Source organism: Meles meles, chromosome 18 (genome assembly GCF_922984935.1).
Source record: "Meles meles chromosome 18, mMelMel3.1 paternal haplotype, whole genome shotgun sequence".
NCBI classification, from domain to species: Eukaryota; Metazoa; Chordata; class Mammalia; order Carnivora; family Mustelidae; genus Meles; species Meles meles.
In genome coordinates this window covers 24,752,380-24,767,841 of record NC_060083.1, presented here as the reverse complement: position 1 = coordinate 24,767,841, position 15,462 = coordinate 24,752,380, and the positions used below count along the sequence as shown (strand labels likewise).

Sequence of the window (15,462 nt, the reverse complement as noted above, 5' to 3'; positions counted from 1 at the left end):
AGTATACAGCTCTGGAGTCAGATTGTCTGGGTTTGTAATCTACTGAATTTGTGATTTTTTTTTTTTAAGATTTTGTTTATTTATTTGACAGAGAGAGAGATCACAAGTAGGCAGAGAGGCAGGCAGAGAGAGAGGGGGAAGCAGGCTCCCTGCTGAGCAGAGAGCCCGATGCGGGACTCGATCCCAGGACCCCAGGATCATGACCTGAGCCGAAGGCAGAGGCTTTAACCCACTGAGCCACCCAGGCGCCCCTGAATTTGTGATTTTTGAACAAGCTTAATTTTCATAATCCTCAGTTTCCTCATAAAATGGGGATAATACTGCTACCTACTTCAAAGGTTTATTGAGAAGAGTAAATGGCATTAATACATGCCAAGTATTTGGAACAGTGCCAGAACTCATTCAATGAGTTTATTGAATGAATGTATTTACGCAGATGCTTCAAAGAGCAAAACCAAGAACCAAAGCTAAAATTAAGGTCAGGATGAAAAATAATGGGACTCTTCCTTCTGGCAGGATAGTCCAGTAATGAATAGAGGCAAGCTGGTTTAATGTAATGGATGTCTAACTAGGACTGTTACACAGTGAAGGAGAAATGACCTGGAACTAAACAGGCTTATTTATTAGTATGTTTGATTAAGAGGTCTTTTCAGTTGTGGATATTAGAATTGTGGAATTTCAGAATTCTTGTAACTGGTGATTTTCAATCAGCTACCCATTGTCCCCAAACTGATTGGAAGTCCCCGAAATTTTATTGCATAGACTTTATGTAACAGACGACCTGTGCATCCACATGTAGCCGTTGACTCTCCCTTCTCTAGTTCATCTAAGTTGTGATCCTACCTGTTGGCAAACAGATTTGACAGCCATCCTCCATCCCAGAAATGCTTAGGTTACATTGGTAAAATAGTTGTTGCAAAGATTTTATGAGGGGTGCCTGGATGGCTCAGTCAGTTAAGCGTCTGAGTTTGGTTCATGTCATGATCCCTTGGAGTCCTGGGATCGAGCCCCGTGTCGGGCTTCTTGCTTAGTGGGGAGCCTGCTTCTCCCTTTGCCTGCTGCTCCCCCTGATTGTGTTCTTTCTCTGTCAAATAAATAAATAAAATCTTTTTTTAAAAAAGATTTTATGAAATACTAGTTACGTTGAGAATTTTATGTGAATATAATTGTATTAATCTGCTGATGGTGGTTTTGAGGGTGTGGCCAGTTTTGGGTAAATCTGAGCTTTCATATAAAGTTTTGGGATAAGTTACAGTTAGAATCATGTTTCTGTTGCTGGTGTTAAAAGGGTAATAAGGATGACACCAGAGTTCTCATAAGAGCTTCATTCTAATTGTAATTTGTGCAAATTGGTATAGAACTCCTAGGGGGTGGTAGGAAGTGCTTTCCTTTTCTGGCTTACGCTACTCCTCTCCTTTTAATCTACTACTCTTAGGAATGGAGAAATTCCTGAAGATGAGGGACTAAAAAGAGGAGTAGTTAGGGTTTTAACTAACTTCATCCAGGTACTTCGAGTACCTGAAGTGCCTGGATGGCTCAGTTTCTTTTGCCTGGATCTATCAAAAAAATACTTTATTGCTTAAAATCAGGCTCTTGATTTTGATCACAGGTCATGATCTCAGGGTCATGATGTCAGGCTCCATGCTGGGAGTAGAGTCTGCTTAAGATTCTCTCCCCTCCTCTTTCTGCACCTTCCTTCATAAATAAATAAATGTAAATAATTTCTACAACTCAGTAATAAAAAGGCAAATAAGCCAATTAAAAGGTTGGCAAAGCAGGGTGCCTGGTAACTCTTGGTTTTGGCTCAGGTCATGATCTCAAGGTCCTAGGATGACCCCACATCCGGGTCCTTGGGTGGTCCCACATCCAGTCTCCTGAGGAGTCTGCTTGTAATTCTCCTCTGTCCCTCACCCGTGTGTATGCACACACTCACTCACTCTGAAATATTTTTTTTAAAAGGCAGAATGTCTGCATATTTTCCAAGTATTTTCCAAAGAACACACACAAATGGCCAATACATTGCACATGAAAAGATAATCGACATCATTAGCTATCAAAGAAATCAAAATCATGACACAAGCAACTTTGCATGCACTAAGGTGATTTTTTTTTTTAAAGATTTCATTCATTCATTCGTTTAGTTATTTAGTTATTAATTAGAGCATGAGAGAACACAAGCAGGGGGAGCCAGGAGAGGGAGAGGGAAAAGCAGGCTCCCTGCTGAGCAGGAACCTGATGCGGGGCTCCATCCCAGGACCCTGAGGTACGACCTGAGCCGGAGGCAGACACTTAACCCACTGAGCCACCCAGGCCACCAGATGCGCCCCCCCCCTTTTTTAAAGAAACTAACAAATTGGTGAGAGTATAGAGAAATTAGAATCTTCCTGTATTGCTGGTAGGAATGTAAAAATAGTGCATGCCTCGTGAAAAAGAGTTTGGCAGCTCCTTCTTCAAAAAGTTACTATGATGACCCTGCAGTTCCACTCCTACGTATATACCAAGAGACCTAAATGCATACTTGCATAAATTTACGTTCATAGCAGTATTATTCATAACAGCCAAAAAGTGAAAATTCAACTCAAATATCCATTAGCTGGTAAATGTATAAATAAAATGTGGTATATCCATGTAGAATGTGAAGTATATTGCTAGGTGCTAAACTCTGGGTGAACCTGGAGACATGCTAAGGGAAAGAAGCCAGTTATAAAAGACAACATATTACAGGCATACTTGGAGGTATTGAGGGTTTGGTTTCAGACTATTGCTATAAAGTGAACATTGCAATAAAGCGAGTCATGAATTTTTTTGTTTGCCAGTGCCTACAAAGGTTACCTTTACAATATACTGTAGTCTATTAAGTATACAATAGCATCATGTCTAAAAAAATTTACATACCTTCATTAAAGATCTTATTGCTTAAAAAATGCTAACCATATCTGAGTTTTCAGTGAGTCATCTTTTTGCTAATGGAAGGTCTTTCCTCTGCGTTCATGGGTGCTTGACTGATCAGGGTGGTGGTTACTGAAGGTTAGGGCAGGTGTGCCGGCAATGAAGATTTTCTGCATCCATTGACTTCCTTTCAGGAGCTGTTTCTGTATAGTTCAGGATGCTGTTGGCACTTTACACAGGGTAGAAATCCTTCCAAAGTTGGGAGCCGGGCTTCTTAAATCCTGCCGCTGCTTTATTAACCAGGTCTAAGTAAATTCATCTCAAGAAACCATTTTCTTTGTTCTATTCATAAGAAGCCACCTAACTTCTTGTTTGGTAGTTTTATCATGAAGTCAACCTTCAGACCCACTTAATTTTGTTACTTGGCTTGGTTGGTAGGGCATCTGCCTTCAGCTCAGGTCATGATTTCAGGGTCCTGGGATCAAGTCCCACTTTGGGCTTCTTGCTCAGTGGAGAGCCTGCTTCTCTCTCTACTATTTCCCCTGCTTGTGCTCTCTCTTCCTGCCTAATAAATAAATATTTAAAAAAAAAAAAGATTTTATTTGAGAGCAAGAGAGCATGCATGTGAGCTTGAGAGAGTTCACACAATTGGGGAAGGGCAGAGGGAGAGAGAGAAGCGGACTTTCAGCTGAGCAGGGAGCCTCATGTGGGGCTTGATCCCACCTGAGCCCCAAAGCAGATGTTTAACCAACTGAGCCACCCAGGTGCCCCACCATAGAACACTATTACAGCACCACTGACTATATTCCCTGTGTTGTAGTGTTCATCCATGTGACTTCACCCATTCCAAAACTGGAACCCCATACCTCCCACTCCCCTTCACTCTTTTGCCCATCCATCAACGTCCCTTTCCTCTGACAACCACCAGTTTGTTCTCTGTATTTATGGGTCGATTTCTGCTTTTTTGTTCATTTGTTTTTTGGATTGCATGTATCGGTGAAACCATATGGTATTTGTCTTTATCTTACTTCACTTAGGACAGTACCCTCTGTGTCCATTCATGTTGTTGCAAATGACAAGATCTCATTCTTTTTTTAGACTGAGTAATATTCCATTGTAAGGGTTTGGGGTGTATGTGTGTACATTTGTACACATACATCATCATTATCCATTTATAGATGGACATTTAGTTGCTTTTCTGGCTTGGCTGTTGTAATAATGCAGTAAACAGGGGTTCATGTGTCTTTTCAAGTTAGTGTTTTCATTGCTTTAAGTAAATGCTCAGTAGTGGAATAACTGAATCATGGTATTTCAGTTTTTAATGTTTTGAGGAATCTCCATACTGTTTTCCACAGTGGCTGCACCAGTTTACCTTCCCACTAAAGGTGCATTAGTGTTCCCTTCTCTCCACATGCTTACCAACACTTGTTATTTCTTGTTCTTTTTTTGTTTGTTTTTGATACTAGCCATTCTATCAGGTGATATATCTTACTTTGGTTTTGATTAGGTCCACTTTTTAAAGTATATTTATTTAAGTAATGTCTATATCCCATATGGGTCTTGAACTTACGACCCTGAGATCAAGAGCCTCATGCTGTACTGACTGAGCCAGTCATGTGCCACAGGTTAGGTCCACTTCTGATTCTAGTTCTTTTGCTGTTTCTATCATTTCTGCAGTTAACTTTCTCCACTGAAGTCTTGAAGCCCTCAAAGTCATCCAGGAGGGTTGGAATCATCTTCTTCCAAACTCCTGTTAATGCTGATATATTGACCTCCTTCCATCAGTCATGTTCTTTTTTTTTTTTTAAGATTTTATTTATTTATTTGACAGAGAGATCACAAGTAGGCAGAGAGGCAGGCAGAGAGAGAGGAGGAAGCAGGCTCCCTGCGGAGCAGAGAGCCCAATGCGGGGCTCGATCCCAGGACCCTGAGATCATGACCTGAGCCGAAGGCAGCGGCTTAATCCACTGAGCCACCCAGGTGCCCCCATCAGTCATGTTCTTAATGGCATCTAGAATTATGACCTTTCCAGAAGTTTTTCACCTTATTTTGCCTGGATCTATCAGAGGAATGACTGACTGGCAGCTGTAGCCTTACAAAATTAATTCCTCCCTTCCTCTCTTCCTTCCTCAGTAATTTCTACACCCAGCGTGGGGCTTGAACTCATGACCCCAAGATCAAGAGTGTAATGTTCTACTGACTGAGCCAGCCAGGCACCTCTCAGATTTTTTTTTTTTTTAAAGATTTTATTTATTTATTTATTTATTTATTTATTTATTTATTTATTTGTCAGAGAGAGAGAGAGAGAGAGAGAGGGAGGTAGAGCAACAGGCAGAAGCAGAGAGAGAAACAGGCTCCCTGCTCAGCAAGGAGCCCAGTATGGGACTCGATCCCAGGACTCTGGGATCATGACCTGAGCTGAAGGCAGCAGCTTAACCAACCGAGCCACCCAGGCGTCCCACAAATGTATTTTTTAAATAACAGCATTTTAAAGTCAGAATTACTCTTTGATTTTCAGGATATAGAATGGATGTTGTGTTAGCAGTCATGTGAAAACATTAATCTTGTCCATCTCCATCAGAGTTCTTGGGTGACCAGGTGCATTGTCATTGAGAAGTAATATTTTGAAAGGAAAAAAAATTTTTTTCCCCCTGAGCATTATGTCTCAACAGTGGGCTTAAAAATACTCAGTAAACGGGCATGCCTGGGTGGCTTTGTTGGTTAAGCCGACTGACTCTTGGTTTTGTCTCTGGTTGTGATCTCATGGTTATGGGATTGAGCCCCATGTTGGGCTCCACACTTGGGAGAGAGTCTGCTTGGGATTCCCTCTCTCCCTTTCCCCCTTCTCCCCCAAAATAAATAGATTTTAAAAAAATACTTAGTAAACCGTGTTGTAAACAGATGCACTGTCATCTAGGCTTTGTTCCCTTAAACAGCACAGGTAGAGTAGATTTAGTCTAATACTTCTTTTCCTTTTTTTAAAGATTGTGTTTATAAATAATTGCTACCTCCAGTGTGGGGCTTGAACTCAGAACTCTGAGATCAAGAGTTGCATACTGTACAGATTGAGCCAGTCAGACACCTGGATTTAGCATAATTCTTAAGGGTCTAGGGTTTTCAGAATGGTCAGTGAGCATTGGCTTCAACTTAAATTCGCCAGCTGCATTAGCTCCTACCTAACAAGAGAGTCAGCCTGTCCTTTGAAAAATTTTTTTAAAGATTTTGTTTATTTATTTGACAGAGATCATAAGTAGGCAGAGAGGCAGGTGGGGGGTGGGTGGGTGGGTGGGGGAGCAGAGAGCCTGATGCGGGGCCCAATCCCAGGACCCTGGGATCATGACCTGAGCTGAAGTCAGAGGCTTTAACCCTCTGAGCCATCAGGCGTCCCTGTGCTTTGAAATTTTGAAGCCATTGGTTGGCTTTTCTTCTGCTCTGCAAGTCTTAACAGGTTTTTTTTTTTTTTTTTTTAATATTTTATTTATCTGACAGAAATCACAACTAGGCAGAGAAGCAGGCAGAGAGAGAGGAGGAAGCAGGCTCCCCGCGGAGCAGAGAGCCCGATGCGGGGCTCGATCCCAGGACCCTGAGATCATGACCCGAGCCGAAGGCAGAGGCCTTAACCCACTGAGCCACCCAGGCGCCCCTGCAAGTCTTAGATAAGGCTGTTTCTGTTACAGTGAGAATCTGTTAGCGTAACCACCTTCATTAATGATGTTAACTAGATTTTCTGAATAACTTGTTGCAGCTTCTACATCAGCGCTTGCTGCTTCCACTTGTTAGGGAGATGACTTCTTCCCTTGAACCTCAGGAATCAACCACTGCTGTCCTTATCTTTTCTTCTGCAGCTTCCTCACCTCTCTTAGCCTTCATATAATAAAGTTAGGACCTTGCTCTGGATTAGGTTTTGTCTTAAAGGTGTGATCTTCTATCCAGACCACTAAAACTTTCTCTCTATTAATGATAGGGCTGTTTCGCTTCTATTCCTGTGTTAACTGGTGAAGCACTTTTCATTTCCTTTAAGAACTTTTACTTTGTATTCATAACTTGGAGGATTGCTGGCATAAGAGGCCTAACTTTTGGCTTGTCTCAGCTTTCAGCACGCCTTTCTTACTATAAGCTTAATCATTGCTAGCTTTTGATTTATAGTGAGAGATCTGTGAAACTTCCTTTCACTTGACTTAGGGGCCATTTTAGTGTTATTAATTGACCTAATTTCACTATTGTAGTGTCTCAGAATAGGGAGGCCCGAGGGAAGAGAGGGAGAGGACGGTGGAGGGTGGGGAGACATGACATGGCACTGAATGGCAGGCAGGTCAGTGGAACAATCAGAACACAGCATTTATATTACTGAAATTTGACACAGAAACATGAAATGAACAAATGGTATTGGAAATAAGATGCCAACAGACTTTTCTTCACATAGGGTTGCCACAGATGTTCAGTTTGTAAAAGACACAGTTCTGTGAAGCGTAATAAAACAAAGAATGCCTGTATATGGTTCTATTTATATGGAATGTCCAGAATGGACATAAATCCATAGAGATGAAAGTAGGTGGGTACCTAGGGTTGAGGAAGTTGGGGATAGGTGGGGAGTGACTGCTAATGGATATGGACTATTTCTTTTTCAAGTGATGAAAATATTCTAAAATTGGTTGTGGTAATAATGGTTGCGCAACTTTGTGAATATACTGAAACTATCACTACATTTTAAATGGGTGAATTGTATATGTGAATTGCAGATCAGTAAAGCTGTTATTTACTAAAACTGGACACCTGCTGCTTCTGTAGTTGTACCATAGTCTTTTTTGCCTTGTTTTTGGCTTTTTAAATTTTTTTTTAAGATTTATTTATTTATTAGGCAGAGAGGCAGGCAGAGAGAGAGGAGGAAGCAGGCTCTCCGCTGAGCAGAGAGCCCGATGCGGGGCTCGATCCTAGGACCCTGAGATCATGACCTGAGCCAAAGGCAGAGGCTTTAACCCACTGAGCCACCCAGGCGCCCCTGTTTTTGGCTTTCTAAATGAAGAGAATACGGAATTTAATCTGGGATAGAGTATTATTGAGTGCTTTAAATATATTTCTCCTCTTTCCCCCCTATTGTAAAAATATTGTTGGAATGTTGAAAATTTTGGGGATGCCTGGGTAGCTCAGTTGGTAAGTGTCTGCCTTGGCTCAGGTCATGATCCCAGCGTCCTGGGATCAAGCCCCACCTTGGGCTCCCTCCTCTGCGTGGGGTGGGGTGGAGATGGTGGTGGCGGTGGCCTGCTTCCTCTCCCTCTGCCCACCATTTCCCCTGCTTGTGCTTGCTGTCAAACAACAACAAAAAAAACTCTTAAAAATAAAAAAAAGAAATGTTGAAAAATTTTAAAGCACAGAAAAGGGAAGGAAATGTAAATTGTCTGGAATAGTACCCAGAGACATACTGTTAAATTTTTGATGGTATTAGATATTTGTGTATAGTTTTTTCATATATAATGTTGCAGAGTCTTACAGTTTAAAAGGATTAATGGTGCAGCTAGGTTACTTTTTTAAATTGCTTTGTTAGGGCCAGTTTAGAAAAGTTTACTAGTTCACTTCTGAGGAATGTTTAATTTGTTAGTTTTTGAAAATATAAACCAGTATGGAAGTGAGCTTGCACTTACCTTTTGACTCCACTGCCCCTGATTTAGACTTTTTTTTCATGACTATTTAAAAAAAAAAAAAGGACGCTTTCAGGCTTCCACAAATGAATTAATGGTCTTACTACTGTACTTCCTAATATTTCTTTTATTTTTTTTAAGACTTTGTTTATTTATTTGACAGAGAGACAGGAAACACAAGCAGGGGGAGGGAGAGAAGCAGGCTTCCTGGTGGGCATAGAGCTTAGGGCGGGTCTCCATTCCGGGACCTTGGGATCATGGCCTGAACTGTAGGCAGATGCTTAATGACTGAGCCATCCAGGTACCCCCAGTATGTCTTTTCCTTAATGTTCCAGAACTACATTAAAAAAATCTGCTTTATTGGGGCACCTGGGTGGCTCAGTCAAATAAGCGTCTACCTTCTGCTCAGGTCATGGTCCCAGGGTCCTGGGATCCAGTCCCATGTCAGGGTCCCTGCTCAGCAGAGAGCCTGCTTCTCCCTCTCGCTCTCTCTGCTGCTCTGCCTGTGCTCTCTCTGTCTCTGTCAAATAAATAAAATCTTAAAAGAAAAATCCACCTTATTAAAGTATTTGTATATGATCTCTTTAACATGTGTAGTTGACTCTTGATGAACAACATGGGTTTGAACTGTGTGGGTCCACTTAAATGCAGATTTTTTTTTTTTTCAGTGAATACTGTGAACATTTTTTCTCTTAGGATTTTCTTTCTAACAATTTCTTCCTGCTAGTTTGCTTTATTGTGGCATACAGTATATAATACAAATACAAATGACATACAGAAATAGGTGTTAATTATCAGCGAGGCTTCTGGTCAACAGTAGATCATAGTAAAGTTTTGGAGGGAGGAGTCAAAAGGTATACTTGGATTTCTGACTGACTGCTTGGTGGGTCTGCTCCCTCTGTTCTGTGTTATTCAAGGATTAGGCTGTACAATTCAGTGTTTTTTTGTTTGTTTGTTTGTTTTGTTTTAAAATTCAGTGTTTGATAAATCTTCAGTTTTAGAACCACTGCAGTAGAGCAGTTCTGTTATTCCGCACATTTTCTTTGCATACAAGCTCCCCTCACTTCACCTCCATACCTTGGTAATCACTTATTTGCTGTCTTTATAGTTTTCCATTTTCTATAACAAAGTGAATCAGTCTTTTTTGGCCTGACTTTTTTCAGTTAGCATGATTTTGCAACTCATCCATGTTACTTAAATCCTTGGGGTTTTTTGTTCTTGAGTAGTATTCCATTGTATACCTGGACTTTTTGGTTATCATCTTAGCTATTTTGAATAAAGTTTCTGTGAACATTTGTGTAAAAAGTCTTTGTGAAGATGTATTTTCATTTCTTTTGGGTAATGCCTAGTAGTGGAATTGCTGAGTCTTAGGGTGTTCTAACAGTATAGGAACTACCAAACTATTTGCCAAAGACCTTACCATTTAAACATTTCTCTTATTTTCCTGATATTCCCGAAAGGATGATGTTTTTTAAACATATTTCCTTGGGATTACACATAATTTAACTATTAAGCAGTGTTTCATAAAGTTACCATCTGCATCATACCTTAAAGTATTGCTTATGGTTAGAGTGTTAATGTGTGCTAAGGGTGCTCATTAAAATGCAGATCCTTGGGTCTTAGTACTAAAGATTCTGGATCAGTAAAGCTGGAGAGCCATATGGTAATACGGCACTTGGTTTTTTCTTTTCTTTCTTTCTTTCTTTTTTTTTTAAAGATTTTATTTATTTATTTGACAGAGAGAGAGATCACAAGTAGGCAGAGAAAGGGGAAGGGAAGCAGGCTCCCTGCCGAGCAGAGAGCTGGATGCGGGGCTCAATCCCAGGACCCTGGTATCATGACCCGAGCCGAAGGCAGGGGCTTTATGTAACCCACTGAGCCACCCAGGCACCCCTTTTTTTTAAAATTTTGAAAGAAGATTTATTTATTTATTAGAGAAAGAGAGATTGTGCACACATGCACAGCAGACAGACGGTGCAGAGGGAGAGACCTCCATCTCACAATTCTGAGATCATGACTTGAGTTGAAATCAGGAGTCAGATGCTTAACTGACTGAGCCACCGAGTGCCCCTTGTTTTAAGTGGGCCCCATGCCCAGTGGGGCTTGAACTCATGGCCCTGAAATCAAGACCTGAGCTGAGATCAAGAGTCAGATGCCTTTTTTTTTTTTTTTAAAAGATTCTATTATTTTATTTGACAGCTAGAGAGGGAACACAAGCAGGGGGAGTGGGAGAGGGAGAAGCAGGCTTCCCGCTGAGCTGAGAGTGGGATGCGGGGCTTGATCACAGGACAGTGGGATCATGACCTGAGCCTAAGGCAGACGCCTAATGACTGAGCCACTCACTTTCATTGTGTAACCTATTTTTTCCTTTACTTTGGGATAGGCTAAGATTTATCTGCTCCCCTTTCTTTGGTTGCCACCTAGTGGTAACAAATAGGAACCATCAAAAGTTATGCTGATGAATTGAATTCATAGGAGGTGGACAGTGCCCTTCTAAAGAAGGAGGGATGGAAACCAAAGATAAGTTTGGTTTGTGTTTGTGACTAACCACATGCTCAAATGTGTGTGCTTCCCATATGAATGCTCTTTACTCCCATGACTTTGAAATACAGTTTATTTGTATTTATTTGGGAAATTATTTGTAAGAAAATTGATTTTAGGGCCTGTAACCTTTTTTTTTTTTTAAGATTTATTTATTTTAGCGAGAGTGATTTGGGCAGGGGTGAGGGGCAGAAGGAGAGGAACGAGAAACACAAGCAGACTCCCTACTGAGCACGGGCCTTAGTCTTATCACCCTGAGGTCACAACCTGAACTGAAAACAAGAGTCAGACACTCAACTGACTGTGCCACCCAGGTGCCCCTAGAGCCTATAACTTTTTAATCTTTGTTTTTAAGATTTTATTTATCAGAGAGACAGAGAGAGCAAGCACAAACAGGCAGAGTGGCAGGCAGAGAGAGAAGCAGACTCTCTGCCCAGCAAGGAGCCTGATGTAGGACTTGATCCCAGGACCCCGGGATCATGACCTGAGGCGAAGGCAGCGGCTTAACCATCTGAGCCACCCAGGTGTCCCTAAAGATTTTTTTCATGTTTTTGACAGAGCAAGAGAGCACAAGGAGAGGGAGAAGCAGACTCCCCTCCAAGCAGGGAGCCCTATGCAAGGCTTAATCCCAGGACCTTGGGATCATGACCTGAACCCAAGGCAGATGCCAGGCGCCCCCCTAATTCCCTTATCTAATGAGAAATTTTTCCAAACCATACTGTGAATTACAGTTTTGAAGTATATGAAGTTTTGATTCCATACATCTTTTATTATAGATTCTCTTGTTCTAGGCTTAGTTTGTTTTTTTTTTTTTAAAGATTTTTTATTTATTCATTTGACAGAGAGAGATCACAAGTAGGCAGAGAGGCAGGCAGAAAGAGTGAGAGGGAAGCAGGCTCCCTGCCGAGCAGAGAGCCTGATGCGGGACTCGATCCCAGGACCCTGAGACCATGACCCGAGCCGAAGGCAGCAGCCTAAACCACTGAGCCACCCAGGTGCCCCTTAGTTTGTTTTCTTTGACATGTTTTTTAGGTTTTTTTTACTCGTGGTTTTTTTTCTTTTCTTTTTTTTTTAATTTTAATTTTATTTATTTTTTTACTCGTGTTTTAAAAGATTTCATTTATTTGTTTTAGAGAAGGGGTGGGGGAGAAGAGGGGAGCCCCCAGTGCAGGACTCTATCATAGTATCATAACCTGAGCCAAAGGCAGGTGCCAAACTGAGTCACCTAGGCACCCCTACTCATACTAGTTTCAATAATTGTCCTTTTGTTAAAATTCTTGACTTTTTACGCTCGCTGACAGGAAAAAAAAGATGTATTGTGAAGGAATATTGTATAACAAAACTTAACTTGTGTAAGGTCTGATTTTTACTTTTCCCTTATAGAAATGGTGGAATCAATGAAGAAAGTAGCAGGGATGGATGTGGAGTTGACAGTTGAAGAAAGAAACCTCCTATCTGTTGCATATAAAAATGTGATTGGAGCTAGAAGAGCTTCCTGGAGAATAATCAGCAGCATTGAACAGAAAGAAGAAAACAAGGGAGGAGAAGACAAACTAAAAATGATTCGGGAATATCGGCAAATGGTAAGATTATCATATCCTGGGCATCTTTAAAGAAAGATGCTTTCTTGGCATCTGGTTTTGGATTTTTTTTTTTTAAAGTTTTATTTATTTAATCTCTGCACCCAGTGTGGGGCTTGAACTCATGACCCCTAGATAGGAGTCACATGCTCTTTCTAACTAAGCCAGCCAAGTGCTCCAGGTTTTGGACATCTTTTTAAAGATTTATTTATTTATTTATTTATTTGAGAGTCAGAGTGCATGAGTGGGGTGAGGGGCAGAGAGGAAGGGAGAGGCTGGCTCACCACTGAGCAGGGACTGTGATACAGGACTCCATCCCAGGATCCTGGGATCATGACCTGAGCTGAAGGCCGACTTAACCGACTGAACTACCCAGCTGCCCCGGTTTTAGACATTTTGGATCACAGCCTAGTGCACATGTGTTGTATACATGTGTAATAACATTTTTCTATTTTAATGAATTTTCATTTTAACTTACCTGGATTAGGGTAGGCCATATAATATTTCAGGAAAGAGGTGTGAAGAATTTTTCTCTGGAAGCTGCAGAGGGCATTTAGTTTTCAACACCACACAAGTAGAGAATTATTATTATTATTTTTTTAAGATTTTATTTATTTGACAAAGATCCTAAGTAGGCAGAGAGGCAGGCGGGGGCCGGGGGAGCAGGCTCCCTGCTGAGTAGATACTCTATTTATTAATTATCTCTACCTCCGTTGGACACTGTTTTGAGTGGAGAGATATTTATTAGTACATGTAATTGTGCAAGGTAGGTAGGGTATTTATTTATTTATTTATTTATTTATTTATTAAAGATTTTATTTATTTGACAGACAAATCACAAGTAGGCAGAGAGGCAGGCACAGAGAGAGGGAGAGGCAGGTTCTGCCGAGCAGAGAGCCCGATGCGGGGCTCGATCCCAGGACCCTGGGATCATGACCTGAGCTGAGCTTTAAGGCAGAGGCTTTAACCCACTCAGCCACCCAGGCGCCCCAGGTAGGGTATTTATTTAAACGACCCTGTAAAGACTAGGTTATTGTTCTACTTTATAGATGGGAAAACTAAGGTTCTGAGTGATTGATTAACATATCAGCGTGTCCGTTAACCTCAGATATGTTGGAACAAGAGTATGGATTGTAAGTAGAAAAGTTTGGTGTCTCAGTAGGAATGGGATTTGGACTAAGTAGGAAAGGAAGCAGGAAGTAAAGAGGGGGACTGATAAATTGAGAGAAGATGAAAGATTCAAGTGGCTGGGTGTCTTGATGTGTCCCTAAGTAGGAGTAACAGGAATAAAGGAAGTAAAAAGGAAGTTACAGTCCAGTGGTGAAATAATTTAAGACTTCTTGGATTAAAGCAACACATTTAGGGATATTGACAAAAAAGGTCATGTAGTTGAGGTCAAGGAACTCTGTTGAAAGGAGCATGGGTGTGATACCTTGGTGTGATGCTAGGAATTGGAGAGGTAGGCTGTGAATATGGATGAAAGGCATATAGAGATCCACTGATGACAGAGGCTTAGAAATTGGAACGTAGAGGATGCGCTTCCAAGGGGGGAGCCATTTGGAGTAATAGCAGCCATAGTGGGGAGCTAGGAGAGTTCAGAAGGTGTCTTAGTCCTACAGTAATTGCCACTTGAAAAGCCACAAGGAGGTAGTTTATTCAGGAAAGAACTAGTTTAACCTAGCACCAGAATGAGATTAGGAGAAGAGAGAGTGGGGGAATTCTTTACAACGGAAAGAAGGTTCCAGAGGGCATAAGAAGAACTTGGAAAGGTTCAGCAGAGTTACCGTGTATTAATGGAAAATAGAGAACAAGATGTGTATGTGTGTTGGGTGGTGGTAATGCATTTTAAGTGTGGTAAATTTTAGGTAAGTAGCAGTATTTACTTTAGTATACAGATTTTTGGTGCCACAACTGCTATGGATCTCAGCCACCAAAGTGATTGGCTATTGAGCATAGTAGTGGTTAGGAATGTGAACATTGGAGGCAGACTGCCTCGGTTTGAATTTTTATTCCATCCCTTTAAAAATGTGACCTTAGGCTTTATAGCCTGTCTGGGTTCAAATCCTAGCTCTCCCTCTTGAAGGTCTTTAAATTGGTGATTTTTGGCCAAATACCATAATCTTTGTTTCCCCATGTAAGTGGTAGTTTCTGCCTTATATGCTAATTAATAGAAGTGTGCAGCTCTCAGTAAGTAGTAATTAGTGTTACTTTCAGGTCTGTAGCTGAATCATGAGGTTGTTGGTATGGGTTTGGTTTTGTTTTTAGGGTTTTAATTTTAAGTAATCTCTACACTCAGCGTGAGGTCAGGAGTCACATGCTCCACCAGCTGAGCCAGCCAGGCCCCCCGTATGGTGGTGGTGGTGGTGGTTGGTTGGTTGGTTGTTTTAAAGCACTAAACTAACAGCATGCAGAAGGAGGATAATTTCTATAGCCTGGAGACAACTTTTCTCTGCTTTTTAAAATCAAGAGTGGGGAAGAAGGTTTGATAAAGAAATGTATTATGTTTACTGTGGCTCTCTTCCTCAAAACTAGAGGGAGAATATGTCATAGTTTATGCAGTTTCTTATACTTAAACAATTTTTGGCTTTTTTTTCAGGTTGAGACTGAGCTAAAGTTAATCTGTTGTGACATTCTGGATGTACTGGACAAACACCTCATTCCAGCAGCTAACACTGGCGAGTCCAAGGTTTTCTATTATAAAATGTAGGTTCTATACTAGAAGGGAAAATGTCAGATTAAATGTTGGCCACCTTAGAATTACTACTTCTTCTGTGTTAGGTGTTCAACTTTTATTTAAGAATAGTTGTTTAATGTTA

At 41.0% G+C, this 15,462-nt stretch overlaps 1 protein-coding gene across 2 annotated transcripts in view; it reads left to right on the top strand.

Annotated features, from left to right (window-relative positions):
- YWHAE (tyrosine 3-monooxygenase/tryptophan 5-monooxygenase activation protein epsilon) overlaps positions 1 to 15,462 on the top strand; it is a 60,382-nt gene that overhangs the window by 35,316 nt on the left and 9,604 nt on the right. For both annotated transcript variants that reach the window (XM_045984656.1, XM_045984655.1), the window contains exons 2-3: positions 12,450 to 12,649; positions 15,243 to 15,349. In XM_045984656.1, coding sequence (XP_045840612.1) covers positions 12,450 to 12,649; positions 15,243 to 15,349 — 307 coding nt within the window. The remainder of the gene's footprint in view (positions 1 to 12,449; positions 12,650 to 15,242; positions 15,350 to 15,462) is intronic.